Raw genomic sequence first — 16641 nt, 5'->3', positions numbered from 1 at the left:
AATGCCCATGAGACTCCTATAAATTTGAGTGGCCGTGAGAATCCTACAAGTGTTGATGAACAAGGATCTTCTCCTTTTGATATCTATGACCCTAGAAACTGGGACGCTCTTGACAATAAAGCAAGAGATATTCTGATTGAAAAAGGGCCTACAAGGGAATAAATCTTGTATTCAAAACGGATAATATTGGAAGACATTTTTCGTACGCTTACTACTCAAGAAAGCTTAGTAATGGGGAGGTCAGTGATCGGAAGTGGTTGGTGTACTCTAAACATGTGAATAAAGTTTACTGTTTTTGCTGCCAATTGTTCAAGTCTGAAAGTAGCAAAAGTTTACTAGCATTTGAAGGACTAATGGACTGGAAGCATCTAAGTGAGAAGCTCAAACTACATGAGAATGGTGTTGAGCATATCACTAACATGAATACTTGGAATGAGGTAAGACCGAGGCTAAGTAAAAATGTGACAATTGATAAAGATATGCAGCAACAAATTGCAAAGGAGAAAGAGCGATGGAGACAAGTTTTGATTAGAATTGTTGCTGGAGTAAAGTTTCTTGCCAAGCATAATTTGGCTTTTCGAGGATCAAATGAGAAACTATACCAAGTTAGCAATGGAAACTTTTTGGGAGTAATTGAAATGATAGCAGAATTTGACCCAGTTATGCAAGATCATCATAGGCACATTCAAAATAGTGAAATTCACTATCATTATCTTGGGCATAAGATTCAGAATGAGTTAATTAGCCTTCTTGCTCAGAGTGTGAAAGATTCTATCTTAAAGGTAATTAATGATGCCAAGTATTTTTCTGTTATTCTTGATTGTACCCCTGATGTGAGCCATTAAGAACAATTGACTCTAATTGTGAGATGTGTAAACATGTCAAGTGCCACTACAAAAATAAATGAGTATTTTCTAGAGTTCCTGAAGGTGGATGATACATGAGGACTTGGACTTTATAAAGAGTTAATAACTGCACTTGGGTTGCTTGGTTTGAATGTTAATGATGTTAGAGGTCAAGGATATGATAATGGTTCAAACATGAAGGGAAAACACCAAGGTGTCCATAAGAGGTTACTTGAAATAAATCCGAGAGCATTGTACACGCCATGTACCTGTCACAGCTTGAATCTTACTCTTTGCGATAAGGCAAAATCTTGCAGCAAAGCTATTACTTTCTTTGGAGTTGTGCAACGGATCTACATATTGTTTTCAGGCTCTACTAAAAGATGGCAGGTATTGCTTGATAATGTTCCAAACCTTATAGTTAAATCTCTCTATAATACTTGCTGGGAGAGTCGGATAAAGAGTGTTCAAGCTATTAGATATCAAGTTGCTCAGTTAAGAAAAGCTCTATTAGAGTTGCAGAGAACTTCTAATGATGACCCCAAAACTAAGAGTGATGCAAAATCTTTGGTTACTGCACTTGGAAATTTTGAATTCTTAATTGGCATGGTCATTTGGCACGATATTTTATTTACTATCAACATGGTCAGTAAGAAGTTGCAGTCTGAGTTTATGTGCATTGATGTTACCCTTAAGCAAATTGAAGGTGCCATCTCATTTTTTAAGAAGTATATAAATGACGGCTTTACATCCAGAGTGAACATTGCAAAATTTATTGCATCTGACATGGATATAGACCCTGTATTTCCTGTAAAACGTCATGTTATCAGAAAAAAGCACTTTGATGAAACTAATGGCAGCGAAGAAAATAATCAAATGGAAGAAGCGCAAGCAGTTGCAGAGGAATCATTTCGAGTTAAATACTTTCTGGTGATGATAGATGTTGCAATTAATTCCCTGAACACCAGATTTGATGAGATTATGTCATTTGGGAGTATATTTGGCTTCTTATTCAACTCTAAAAAATTGAAATCCTTGGATGATAATGACCTGAGAAGATGTTGTGCTAATTTTGCAAAGACTTTTTCTCATGACAGCTCAACAGATGTTGACTTGAATGATTTTGTTTCTGAACTGAAAGTGTTGCAAATGACATTGCCAAATACACTCATGTCAGCAGATCAGATATTTGAGTTTGTTAGAGCTGCAGATTGCTATCCAAATGTGTCAATTGCTTACCGAATTCTCTTAACTGTGCCTGTGACGGTAGCATCAGCTGAACGAAGTTTTTCAAAATTGAAGTTGTTGAAAAATTATTTGAGGTCAACTATGTCGCAAGAAAGATTGAATGGATTGGCAATATGTTGTATTGAGAAGGATGTGTTGGATAACATTGATCTCGATACTGTCGTTAATGATTTTGCATCAAAAAATGCATGAAGGAGTTGTTTCTAATGATTACTGGAGGTTTGGAGGTTCGTTAGCATATGATTTACTTTTCGTTATGCTCTGTAACTTCTTTGATATTTGATTTAGACTTGAAGTATGATGTTGTTATCTATGACCTGGAGTATTATTTACCAAGGAAAATTACCATTGTTTATTATAGCTTTGCAAGATGTTTTTTCTATCAATGTATGGGATCATTTTTTTCCTCCAATGTCGCCACTGGGCCCATTTATTTGAGTTCGCCCTGGGGCCTCCGAAACTCGAGGATCGGCGCTGGTTTCACAACTCCAAAGAAAGTAATAGCTTTGCTGCAAGATTTTGCCATATCGCATAGAGCAAGATTCAGGCTGTGACAGGCACATGGCATGTACAATGCTCTCGAATTTATTTCAAGTAACCTCTTCTGGACACCTTGGTGTTTTCCCTTCATGTTTGAACCATTATCATATCCTTGACCTCTAACATCATTAACATTCAAACCAAGCAACCCAAGTGCAGTTATTAACTCTTTATAAAGTCCAAGTCCTAATGTATCATCCACCTTTAGGAACTCTAGAAAATACTCAATTATTTTTGTAGTGGCACTTGACATGTTTATACATGTCATAATTAGAGTCAATTGTTCTTGATGGCTCACATCAAGGGTACAATTAAGAATAACAGAAAAATACTTGGCATCCTTAATTACCTTTAAGATAGAATCTTTCACACTTTGAGCAAGAAGGATAATTAACTCATTTCTGAATCTTATGCCCAAGATAATGATAGTGAATTTCACTATTTTGAATGTGCCTAAGATGATCTTGCATAACTGGGTCAAATTCTGCTATCATTTCAATTACTCCCAAAAAGTTTCCATTGCTAACTTGGTATAGTTTCTCATTTGATCCTTGAAAAGCCAAATTATGCTTGGCAAGAAACTTCACTGCAACAACAATTCTAATCAGAACTTGTCTCCATCGCTCTTTCTCCTTTGCAATTTCTTGTTGCATATCTTTATCAATTGTCACATTTTTACTTAGCCTCGGTCTTACCTCATTCCAAGTATTCATGTTAGTGATATGCTCAATACTATTCTCATGAAGTTTGAGCTTCTCACTTAGATGCTTCCAGTCCATTAGTCCTTCAGATGCTAGTAAACTTTTGCTACTTTCAGACTTGAACAATTTGCAGCAAAAACAGTAAACTTTATTCACATGTTTAGAGTACACCAACCACTTCCGATCACTGACCTCCCCATTACTAAGCTTTCTTGAGTAGTAAGCATACGAAAAATGTCTTCCAATATTATCCGTTTTGAATACAAGATTGTATTCCCTTGTAGGCCCTTTTTCAATCAGAATATCTCTTGCTTTATTGTCAAGAGCGTCCCAGTTCCTAGGGTCATAGATATCAAAACGAGAAGATCCTTGTTCATCAACACTTGTAGGATTCTCACGGCCACTCAAATTTATAGGAGTCTCATGGGCATTGTTTTCCTCAATTGTGGTCTCATTCTCAACAGGTTGTTGTTCTTCAGCACCAATGCCATCTAATTCATCAAGATTATCAGCAGTGTCCCTCCTCACAGCAAATTTACGCATAGCTCCCTTCTGAGTTCCAATAAACTTATCTATTCTTTTCCTCTTTGTTCTTTTCTGGAAACCAGATAAATGTTTTTTGGGAAGCATGTTTGCAAGAAAAGGATTGAAGGCACTTGAGGCTGAAGGTTGCAATAAATCAGTGAAAATCTGTATTCTTCAGGCTGCAACTATCCAAATGCAATCATCAAGGAAACAAGAAATCCAGGACCAAGTCAGCAACAACAGATCGAACTCTACTCCAAGAACAGTACTGTTGTAAAAAGAAGAATATAGATTAATCACTAGATTAAGATTGAGGGCTAAGAGAAATTAATCTTGAGATTTACCTTTGTCTCCTGCTATTCCTTGCGAATGCATCTGGCGGCAGCTGTCGTTGTCAAACCCGCCGGATCTCGGGTAGGGGTCCCGAACTGTGCGTCTAAGGCTAATGGTAGCAGGAGGCTGGGGACACGATGTTTACCCAGGTTCGAGCCCTCTCGATGGAGGTAATACCCTACTTCCTGCTTGATTGATCTTGATGATATGAGTATTACAAGAGTTGATCTACCACGAGATCAGAGAGGCTAAACCCTAGAAGCTAGCCTATGGTATGATTGTTGTTGTTCTACGGACTAAACCCTCCGGTTTATATAGACACCGGAGGGGCTAGGGTTACATAGAGTCGGTTTACAGAGGAGGAGATCTACATCCGAATCACCAAGCTTGCCTTCCACGCCAAGGAGAGTCCTATCCGGACACGGGACGAAGTCTTCTGTCTTGTATCTTCATAGTCCAACAGTCCGGCTGACCGGATACCCCCTTATCCAGGACTCCCTCAGTAGCCCCTGAACCAGGCTTCAATGACGATGAGTCCGGCGTGTAGATTGTCTTCGGCATTGCGAGGCGTGTTCCATCTCCGAATACTCCAAGATAAATTCCGAACACAAGGACCGTGTCTGGCTCTGCAAGATAAATTCCATATACCACCGTAGAGAGAATAATAGCCCATGAATCTAATCTGCTGACAATTCTTCAAAAAGTGACATCACACCTCGGTCCGGTATTTATTCGAACCGTTTTCTACAACCTGCTTCCGCACACATCACGAGGCGGTTTCATTGGCACGTCTTGTCAAAGCAGAGATCGTGTCCCCATATCACGGGATCCCCATCAATACGGGTATGGGTAACCCAACCAGCGCCATCAATCGAGGCGCTTGGAAAAATAAGAGATTTCGAGAGGCAAGTGGGGAGGCGCACATTCTATATTGCCTTTATAAAGGGACATAGATCTCTCGTTTTTACCCACGCCTTCTTCCTCCTTTGCTCATCCGTTCTCGCACCCTCGAGCTCCAGCGCCCAAGTTCTCACCTTCTCCGTAGGATCGCATCATGTCCGGAGCAGGAGGCAAGTGGATGGCCTCCTCTGTAACAGAGGAGAACATCACCAAGCTTTGGGAGGCCGGATACCTGGCCGAGAATATCACGCACAGGCTTCCAACAGAGGGACAGATTACCCCCACTCCGAAGTCTCGGGAGAGAGTAGTATTTCTCCCTCATTTTGTCCGCGGACTAGGATTTCCACTGCACCCGTTTGTCCGCGGGCTCATGTACTACTACGGGCTAGATTTTCATGATCTGGCCCCGAATTTCATCCTCAACATCTCGGGGTTCATCGTCGTGTGCGAGGCCTTCCTCCGCATCAAGCCTCACTTCGGCCTGTGGTTGAAGATCTTCTGCGTGAAGCCGAAGATCGTGAGCAGCCAACAGGCGGAGTGCGGAGGCGCCATGGTCGGCAAGATGCCCAACGTCACATGGCCTAACGGCTCCTTCATGGAGACCGTAAAGGGGTGGCAATCAGGGTGGTTCTACATCACCGAGCTGCACGACGCCAACTGGGTGGCGGCCCCCAAATTCAGATCCGAAATCCCCACGCGGCTCACTTCTTGGGAGAAGAAGGGCCTGGCCTGGGACGAACCCATGGAGCTGACCGGACTCGAGACCTGCATCAGAAGTATGAGGGACAAGAAGATCAAGCTTGTCAACATGGTCCAGGTCATGCTCATTCGCCGGATTCTCCTGTTTCAAAGACGGGCATTTGATATGTGGGAGTTCGACCCGGCCGAACACCAGATGCTGCTAGAGCTCTTTGGCACAACGCACAAAGAAATCTGGAAGGTGTTGTTCAAGACCGGCGAAGTTCCTCCTCCCCTTTCCGAGGACCGGGGGCTCAACGCAAGCCGCCTCGCCAGTCCGGTAAGTCCTCTGGTTATTATAAGATGTTTCCTTCCTGGTACATTCGTGGGAGGATTCTCAGGTCACTATACTGACCGAACAGGATTGGGTGGAGATGGCGGAGCGGATTAACTGTCCGGCTCCATTGCCTGAGGACCCAGTAAGCGCACTCCAAGCGGAGATGCTGGTTCCGGTGCCTTACAAGGTGCCAGAGAAAAAGGCCGAAAAGAAGGTCGCAGGGACCCGGAAGGGTCTCCGGCGCGAAGCCGCACCAGATGCCTCACCACAAGATGACGAGGCGCACTCCTCCCACGAAGGGGAGGAGAGGAAGAAGAAGGCCGCCTCAACTGAGGGAGCCGAAGGGTCCAAGAAGGTGGCCATGGGGACCAGAAAAGGTCTCCGGCACAAGGCTGTGATAGAGTCGTCATCCGAAGACGACGAGTAAGATTCTCCCCCCAAAGACGGGGGAGAACATGAAGAAATGCCTCCTCCCCGTGCTAGGGAGGAGAAGAAAAGGAAGGCCGCCCCGTCGGGGGAGGCCGGGACATTGAAGAAGGGAAAAGCGTCCCTTCCCAATCACTCCACTACCGCCGCTTTCAGCGATGAGGAGTGGCTGCCCAGGAGTAAGCCCCGGGAGAGGTCGTAAGTATCGGCATTCCATAATATTTTCCGTGCGACTTTGACCTCATGGTTTGTAATGACGCCGAACACGTTTATGCAGTCCGGCCGGGTCCGATCTCGAGGAGTCCTCTTCGGAGGAGTCTCTAAACGAGTCGGAGATGAATTTGCTCCCGATGGCAACCTCCCCACAACCTGTGGATGACACTGAGGTGTTGTCCTGGAGGATGCCAGAGTAGGAGGTGATGGTTCCAGAGATGCCCCAAGGCAAAATCTCGGGCGCCGGACACATGGGGGATGAGAACCCCATGGATTATGCTGACGGGAGCCACAACAAGTCTGGCTCCCAGCCGGTTACTTCGTTGGAGCCTACAAAGGTTCCGGATTCCGGTAAGCAGTCCCTCGTGAAGGAGGGGGAGCCGGTCATGCCGATGACCTCCGCCCAGCCGGAGGCATCGGATAATTTGTTGGAAGTGCTTCGAGGTGCTTCCATTGAGGATGAACACCGTACACTTATGGGTATGGTGATTGAGAAGGTTCGGTCTGCCAAGAGCGGATTGACCGAAGCCTGCACCAGCCTGCTAACAGACTTTGAGGTAAATAAAGTGTGAGGAAATTTCACCCGATCGACAGTAGCCCCTGATACTCTGGTTGCTGTTCGGAAAGAAAAGCCAAACGGAGGGTCAACTAAAAAACCACAGGAAGCTAATGGTATTTGTCTATATGAATCAAACAGGCACTGCTGCTGACCGCCGCTGCGCACACGGCTGAGGTTGCCGGACTCAAGCGCGAACTGGGGCAGGCCGAAGAAGAGCTCGGCCTCGTGAATAAGCAGCTCGAGGCGAACAAAGGTAAGAGAAACCCCGTCCATATGTTGTATAGAGGATAAAAAGTTGGTGATGCTAATAAAAAGCATCATGGCTTTTGATAGGGACCGCGACCGAAGTGGCGGCCCTGAAGGAAGCGTTGTCCGCGGCCGAAGCCAAGGCGGATACGGAGCGCACCGAGCGAGAGAAGCAAGATGCTCGGGTGGGAGAGGTACAGCAGGAGCTCCAAGAGCTCGGCAAGAAATTCGACACCCTGGAGCATGACTACAAGACTCAAGTGTCTGACCTTGCGAAGGCCCTCCAGAGCGCGGACGACGCCAAAGCCGAAGCCCAAAAGGCCCTCCAGGAAATCCACGCGGCCAAGAAGATAGCGGAGGGTAAGGCATTCTTTATGCAAAGCAAGCATGTGGAGGAGTCATTTCTTTTACTTACACGAATCTGGAGCTCTCCAGGGGCATTCACAGATCTGCCACGCAGCATTTCGGATGCCACGAAGTTCTATCGCGCTGAAGAGGGGAGCTCTACGGAGAAGTTGTTCTGGTCCCAATATACTGGGGCTGAACACCCGATGCCTCTGAGTGACCAACTGAAGCAGCTGGTCGAACTCCACAATGCGGCCGAACAGGCCATGAAGGACCTCATAGTCCGGATGTGGCCTGGCGAGCCCCTGCCCGTCAGCTACTTTGGACTGGTGAAGCGGATGGTGCATGCCTGTCCACGGCTAGAAGTTATCAAGCAGTCCGTATGTATTGAGGGTGCCCGACGGGCCTTTGCCCGCGCGAAGATGCATTGGGGCAAACTGGATGCTGAGAAGCTCATGGAGGATGGACCCCCGAAGGGCAAGGAGCATCGCTACCCCGAGATGTATTATAGTGGCGTTATGAAAGGCGCTCGGCTTGTGGCGAATGAATGTCCTAAGAACATTATTTTGAGTAAATGTACTCATGTCGTCTGTATAATATGAGGACGAGTTTGATTGCACTATATAACGCTTTGTTTGATTTAAAATATTACCTTCTCTGCGTCCGTTTATAAAAATCTGAAAGTAGGCCAGTCGTCGGCTTCCGCCCCCTTGTAACTAGTACTGGGGTGTTCGTGGAAAACCTAAACACTCTTTATCCAAATTCTTGGTCCTTTAAGGAGGTGTTTAGCACAGCGAACCAGGCAATCGGACTATTCGGCTTTATAACTCTCACTTGGCCATAGAAGTCTATAATTTTAAATTTCGGCGAAGCCCCTAGTATTCGGAAAGCCGAATTGGGGCATTATACACTCCTAAATCGGGCAAGGCCGATTCCTCGCCTTAAGCGGAAAAAATCTTTAGGGATTTTACTACCTCGCAAACAGCGACCAGCTCTCGCCACATCATGACGGTCAGTTATCGGCTTTCTCTACTGAGGTGCTCGTCCGGAAGAACCGGGACACAATCGCAGTAGTTCTCCCTGCGCCACCTTAGCCGATATAATGGAATGTAAGGTACCAAAACAAGGGAGCCAGGCTAACCCAACTATTGACCCAAGACATGATTCGGAGTTGATGCAAATAATGCTATAAGTTTGGGGTGCCGCACTGTTGAAAGTGTTCAGGCTTTTCTTGCCGTTTTATGGGGCTCGATAGGAAACCCCTGGCAAACTGAGCGTACCAAGATGTATGGATGCAATATTGAATAAATATTCAATGAAAGATATGAAGATAGTAATAATAAGCTGACGCTGTGTACTACTTCCAATTTATTTGGACAATACGGCGAGGCGTAGGTGTACAATTAGTGCATTAAGCAGAAAGAAATAGGACTATTTTCCATGTCCTATCCAAGGGCAGGCTACATGCGGGTATGTAAGGACAGGTATAACGATCATTGAAGAAGACCACCTGAGTATTCCCTTGTGTGAAGTGCCTCTTGCCTCCTTGGTGTGCCTTCTGTGGTGAGTCCGGTTATCCGATCTCTCTGAAAGGGCTGCCCGAAAGTGGGGTCTTAAAAAAAAGAAAAAAGGTATGCGGGCCTCATGGCGGCTGAACCACACTCTGGCCATATTGTCGTCTCGCCTCCACCTATGCCCGTGCTATCTTGAGCGCATAGTTGTGTACTCGTGGCACTAATGTCGCTTGAATGGGGCTGGGGTGGAGGCCGGGTTGCTAATCGAGCTCCTGGCGTGCCTGACGGTCCTGTTGCGGGGTACTCTGGACTCGCTTGAAGGTGTTCGGGGATGTCGTTGCCGAATTGGCTATTTGTCGAAGGAGGCTGCTTTGTACTTCTGCCGCAAGGGCCGCAGTATGTTCTTCCGTATGGAGGGAGCGGTCTGTATTGCCATTGACTGTTATGACCCCGCGAGGTCCTGGCATCTTGAGCTTGAGGTATGCATAGTGCGCTACCGCATTGAAACGAGCGAACGCAGTTCGTCCAAGTAGTGCATGATAGCCACTATGGAAAGGGACGATATCGAAGATTAACTCCTCGCTTCCGAAGTTATCCGGAGATCCGAAGACCACTTCCAGTGTTATTGAGCCCATGCAGCGGGCCTCTACCCCTGGAATTACACCTTTGAAGGTGGTTTTGGTGGGTTTGATCCATGACGGATTGATGCCCATTTTGCGCACTTTGTCCTGATAAAGCAGGTTCAGGCTGCTACCACCGTCCATGAGGACTCGCGTGAGGTGGAATCCGTCGATGATTGGGTCAAGGACCAATGCGGCTGAGCCGCCGTGATGGATGTTGGTGGGATGGTCCCTACGATCAAAGGTGATCGGGCAGGATGACCATGGGTTAAATTTTGGGGCGACAGGCTCCATCGCATAGACGTCCCTAAGTGCACGCTTTCGCTCCCATTTGGGGATGTGAGTGGCATAGATCATGTCCACCGTTTTAACCCGGGGAGGGAAATTTCTTCTGCCCTCCAGTGTTCGGACGCCGGGGCTCCTCGTCATCATCGCTGTGCAGCCCCTTGTCCTTGTTCTCATCATTTATCTTGCCGGCCTGTTTGAACACCCAGCAATCTTTATTAGTGTGATTGGCTGGTTTATCGGGGGTGCCGTGAATCTAGCACGAGCGGTCGAGTATGCGGTCCAGACTGGACAATCCCGGATTGTTTCTTTTGAACGGCTTCTTCCGCTGACCGGATTTGGAGTTGTTGAATCCGGCATTGACTGTCGTATCCTCCGCATTGTCGCCATTGTTTTGACGCTTGTGTCTGTTGCGCCGTGGATTTCCGTTACTGTCACAAATATCTGAAGTGCCAGGGTTTCCTGGCTCGGTGTTGCTGCGAGCCAGCCGACTGTCCTCATCCGCGCAAAAGCGGGTCATTAGTGTCATGAGTGCCGCCATGGTCTTCGGTTTTTCTTGGCCGAGGTGTCGGGCAAGCCACTCCTCACGGATATTATGCTTAAAGGCCGCCAGGGCCTCGGCGTCCGGACAGTCGACAATTTGGTTCTTTTTAGTTAGGAACCGAGTCCAGAATTACCTGGCTGACTCTCTGGGCTGTTGGGTAATGTGACTTAAGTCATCAGCGTCCGGTGGTCGCACGTAAGTGCCCTGGAAGTTATCGAGGAATGCGTCCTCAAGATTTTCCCAACTGCCAATGGAGTTTGCTGGCAGGCTATTCAGCCAGTGTCTGGCTGGCCCTTTAAGCTTGAGTGGGAGATACTTGATGGCATGTAGGTCATCACCGCGGGCCATGTGGATGTGGAGAAGAAAATCCTCAATACACACCGCGGGGTCTGTTGTGCCGTCGTATGACTCGATGTTGGCGCGTTTAAACCCTTCTGGGAATTCATGTTCCATTACTTCATCAGTGAAGTAGAGGGGGTGTGCGGCGCCTCTGTGCCGGGCTATATCACGGCATAGTCCGATTGGGTCTGGTCGGTAATATCCGGCCTGGCCGGATTTATCAGTATTGTATCCGCGTGACGATCGGTGTCCTGAGTTGTGGCGCGCCCTCGTCATCCGTATATCGATCTTGGTTGTCCTGCATTGTTTTCCAATATGTCTCGCAGGTCCTGCGTCTTGCTCCGGGCCGTAGTGAACTGGCGTGGGGGTGCAGGCTGGTGTTCGGCTTGACATGTCGTTTTATCCCGGCCACGTAGTGGTCGGTCAGCCTCATCTTGTGCTGGAAGTTCAGGCTCTTCGGCCTCTTCTTCTAGCGGTTTATGCTTTGGGTATCCCCTGCTCGGGGGTTCGAGTCCGTATTCCTCGGCCGCCAGGACTTCGGTCCATCTGTGTACGATCAGATCTTGGTCAGCTTGGAGCTGTTGCTGCTTCTTTTTCAGGCTTCTTGCAGTGGCTATAAGCCTGCGATTGAAGCGCTCCTGCTCTATGGGATCCTCTGGTACGCCGAATTCATCGTCACCGAGGCTCATCTCGTCTTTGGAGGGAGGCATATAGTTATCGTCCTCCAAGTATCCATCCGTTGCCTGTTTGTCTGGGCTAGCCTACCCGTGTTCCTTTCGGCTTGCTCGAAGGTGGGTTGATCAGGATCGTATTCCTCTTCGGCACCATCTAGATTTTCTTCTCCAGTGCCGGTATTGTTGTGGCGAGGCTTGGAGCGGCGCCGATGACGCCCATGTTTTGCTTTCTTCCTCGAAGGGTTATCTCCCATTGCCTCATTGCCATTGGTTTCTTTGGGAGTATCCACCATGTATATATCATATGAAGAGGTGGCAGTCCAGCGCCCTGTGGGTGGTGGTTCCTATTCTACTCCCACATCGTTGTCTATACCGTCATGTCTTCCGAGTCGAAGTTAAGCACGTCGGTCAAATCATCGACCGTGTCTATTAAGTGGGTGGTGGGTGGGTAACGAATCTCTTCGTCACCAGCTTCCCATTCGAGCTGGACATAGTTCGGCCAGGAGTCTCCTGACAAAGAGAGAGACCTTAATGAATTCAGCACGTCTCCGAAGGGTGAGTGCTGAAAGATATCCGCGGCGGCGAACTCCATGACCGGAGCCCAATTAGATTCGATGGGCACGGATGCGCGCGGTTCGGAACACACTACCGGAGATGAGTCCGGGGGTCCGGAGGTACAGATTTCACGAGGAGAGGAGTCTGTGTTCGGCTCCAACACCGATGAGCATGCGGCCTTCGGGGCGGGGCCCATCCACCCGTCCACGGAAGGCACGACCTGCTCTGGAACGAAGTCCGGAGCTGTAGCAGGTGCGATGTTCCGAATACTATCTGACCGTAGATCTAGGTCATGCTCGTCGTGATTGTTCGGCGCTCCTGACACGGGCCCGAATCTGTCGAAGATCAAGTCTCCGCGGATGTCGGCAGTGTAGTTTTGGTTTCCAAACTTGACCTGATGGCCAGGGGCGTAGCTATCGATCTGCTCCAGATGGCCAAGCCAGTTGGCCCGCAGTGTGAGGCCGCCGAACACGAAGATCTGTCCGGGGAGAAAAGTCTCACCCAGGATAGCGTGGTTGAAGGTTGGAGAAGCCATCTAGCCTTGCAGCGACGACACAGAGGAACTCTCAATGAAAGCACCAATGTCGGTGTCAAAACCGGCGGATCTCGGGTAGGGGGTCCCGAACTGTGCGTCTAAGGCTAATGGTAACATGAGGCTGGGGACACGATGTTTACCCAGGTTCGGGCCCTCTCGATAGAGGTAATACGCTACTTCCTGCTTGATTGATCTTGATGATATCAGTATTACAAGAGTTGATCTACCACGAGATCAAAGAGGCTAAACCCTAGAAGCTAGCCTATGGTATGATTGTTGTTGTTCTACGGACTAAACCCTCCGGTTTATATAGACACCAGAGGGGCTAGGGTTACATAGAGTCGGTTTACAGAGGAGGAGATCTACATCCGAATCGCCAAGCTTGCCTTCCACGCCAAGGAGAGTCCCATCCGGACACGGGACGAAGTCTTCTGTCTTGTATCTTCACAGTCCAATAGTCCGGCCAAAGTATATAGTCCGGCTGTCCAGATACCCCCTTATCCAGGACTCCCTCAGCAGCCGCTGTCGAAGACTCGCAGTTGCCCGGTCGGCCGATCTATGAAGGCTAACAGGCGAGAAAACGAACCGGCATTCAGATTGAGGAGGAGGAGAGTCGCTCGTCTCTGTGCCCCTTGGCGAGAAAACGAACAGGCTAGAAAACGAACTGGCGTGACTTCGGGCCTCTTGGTTGTTGGGCTTGTGTTGGAGATGGGCCTCCCTGCGACCCTGCCTACAACCCCTTACTTTTTTATTTGCACCAATTCATCAGGGCTTATATATATACACTGTACCCTACAGGTCGGGGCCCCTAATTTCACTGGGCCCCGGGCCGTCGCCCCTGCTACCCTGGCCCATGGTCGGCCTTTGACTAGGAAGGTGTCAGGATCAGCCCCGCTCGGTCCCTTTTTCTCTCTACTATATTTCTTTTAAGTGCCCTAATAGGTTGGCCCGTCACTGTAGAAGCTCGACATGAGACAAGCTTCTATCTCGCTATAAGCGAGATATAGGTGTCTAGTGCGCGTGACCTATTCGTCCTTTCGGCCTCGTGCATGTCTTTGTGGGCTGCGGGGTGTGGCTTTACATGTGTGTGGGCTGGACAGTCACCTCCACATGTGGGCTTCAGGTTCTCTCTTTTTTTATGTTGTTGTTCAGTGGGCTATGGTTTTCATTTCCTTTTTCCCTTTTTGGGAACCAATGCAACCGCCACCATTGCAGGGACTATTTTGGTCCTTCGCCTTCGGCTGCCATCCTGGCGACCTCAGGATCTTCAAAAGTTCTACGTTATTCGTCAACGTATAGTGTTCATAATTTTTGTGTGTGAATAAAATTACTCACATTTTTTTGGCAGTGCCATGTGGTTACGGAGTTTTATGTCCTCGCAGATGTGATTATTCGGATCTGGTTAATTTATGTTGGTGTGTCAAGAGTTTTTGTTGGTTTGATTCTTTGTAAAGGTGAAATCTTTCATCGACGTCGTGGTGAAGATGTGCACTTTTAGGGGAACATCCCTCACCAAGTACGTTCGTTTATCAAAGCTTCCCATCTTTTTGGTTGGGCGACTAGGGTGTTTTCAAAATCCTATATTGGTAATGTTTGCGCAGGTGAAAGAGTAACCACATCATTGCTTGAGTCCAATTGCAACCTCTTTACTGGAGTCTTGGGAGTATTTCTTCTAACAAAGATTGATACCACAAAGAAGGTGTTTCCAAGATATCTCATTGTAATTCTTAGTTATAGGTGTTACTTTGTATTTTCTTAGATTTTATATCCAAATCAGTGTATCTATAATTGTACTGAGTATCAATAAAACTACAAGTGTTTCTCAAAAAAAAAATAGGAACACATGCAGTAAGTATAGTTGAGAAGAGAGCGAGCCCAAATTTTTTCTTTCGAAAACAATACCTTTTTACCTAAAAAAATGTATATAAAGATGAGTAGGGCGTTTCGGTGCCCAGACTCATCTTCGCCCGGTTAGAAAAAAATCATAAAAGATTGAAAACAAAATCAAAAAATTACGAATTCTTTTTGTGCGGTAGAAAATTTGATGCATGAGGCCCGCTCCAAATTTCAAGTCATTTGGATATCTGAGCAGCTCTCAGTAAAAAAGATAAATCGGGCAAAAACAGTACATGAACAGTAATTTTTTTACAGACCCTCAATTTGTCTTTTTTGCTGAGAGCTCCTCAGATGTCCAAATAATTTGAAAATTGGAGCGGACCTCACGCATCAAATTGTCTACCGCACAATGTTTTTTGAATTTTTTTGAATTTTTCCAGTATTTGTTTTGATTTTTTTTCATCAGCGCAGGTGCAAAGATGGATTTTCGATATAAAGATGTGTTATACTCTCTTTGTATCAAAATATAGTGTAAAAATCGTCTTATATTTTGATACGGAGGGAGTATGTGTGTGCAAAAGTTTTTTTTTGGGGGGGGGAGGAAGTTTCATGTCTTCAATTAGACATGCAACTGCAAATGTTATCCATGATTGGAACTACAATCTACATGTCTTCAATTTTGTGGTAGGGGCAGAGGTGATTGTCGGCATTTAGTTCCATGTCCACCACAAAACATACAACTGCAAGTCGCGTCCCTACCTTGTAACTCCATGCCCCGCAATTTTTTGGGGATGGCAGTGGCATGTCTCCTACTAAACATGGAACTGCAAGCATCACCCTTGATTGCAGCTGTTACATGTCTGCCACTAGACAAGTAACTGCGGGTGTTGGCCTCAACTGCAACTGCATGCCCTCAACCTGAATGCAACTGGGGTTGTTTGGTGCGGTGGTTTGCGGAAGTGGATTTTTTCGAGTGGTGGCTAGTTGCATGTCCGACACTGGACATGCAAGTGCAAAGTGTTGCTCTCGACTGGAACTACACACTTTCAACATGGTTGTAACCATGATAAATTAGAAAATAAACCGAAAACCCATTCCAATAGACAGAAGGCCGCCTCAATGCACTGAAATAACACACCTACGAGAAATAAAAAGAAACAGATGAGAAAAGGTAAAAACTAAAAAGAGGCTTGATGGAGAGATAAAAGAGATCACACAGACAGATGACATCACCTAGATGTGACATAATAAAATCTTATTTAGATGATAATTAGATGGACCTTTTTATTTTGTTTCAATCAATCTTTTATCCTTGTGTAAGGATGACAATGGGTCGGACTTGGGTACAGTTGAATAATACCGAATTTGTATCTAAATCCATGAAGACACTCTTTGCCCGCCCAAACCAAAAACCATGGGCAGAAAATCATGCCCATGTGCAAGCCGATGGATATCCATTAGACCCCCTCAACATGTATTTGTGATACCTCAGGAAACAACAAAACCCATACTAATTCTAAGGTTAGCACTTCAGACAATATTAGATAAGCACGTGTTCACAACACATAAGTTCCCAGAAAGGTACTCACAGAGTGACATAGCACAACATCGATGATTCTCACAAATTGATTTAGCACGACTCAAGAAGACAGTGGAGTAAGTTCCAATTGTGAATTTTCTCTTTTCGTGATTGGAAGAATATGAGGGGGGAAAGGATAGTTAGGTGATCATAGAATATTGCCCACAAGTTGGACTATCGATCGGGTTTGAGCATACCCATGAGTATAGAAGTGCGCTCATGCCCTACCCACCACTAGTAGAGTAGGGTTTTGGCACTGCCCAT

At 46.7% G+C, this 16641-nt stretch overlaps 1 protein-coding gene across 1 annotated transcript; it reads right to left on the bottom strand.

Annotated features, from left to right (window-relative positions):
- Positions 1–3028: 3028 nt before the first annotated feature.
- Positions 3029–3964, bottom strand: LOC119338581. Its single transcript, XM_037610891.1, has one exon. The coding sequence runs from the start codon at positions 3962–3964 to the stop codon at positions 3029–3031; it is 936 nt and encodes a 311-aa protein (XP_037466788.1).
- Between the last annotated feature and the right edge of the window lie 12677 nt (positions 3965–16641).

Source organism: Triticum dicoccoides, chromosome 7B (assembly GCF_002162155.2).
Source record: "Triticum dicoccoides isolate Atlit2015 ecotype Zavitan chromosome 7B, WEW_v2.0, whole genome shotgun sequence".
In the NCBI taxonomy this organism is placed as follows: Eukaryota; Viridiplantae; Streptophyta; class Magnoliopsida; order Poales; family Poaceae; genus Triticum; species Triticum dicoccoides.
The sequence above is the reverse complement of the archived record's forward strand: the minus strand, read 5'-3'. Positions and strand labels throughout refer to the sequence as shown.

Bases quoted from the DNA above. Each gene is read 5' to 3' on its own strand.
- LOC119338581 (XM_037610891.1), bottom strand. From the start codon at position 3,964: ATGCTTCCCAAAAAACATTTATCTGGTTTCCAGAAAAGAACAAAGAGG.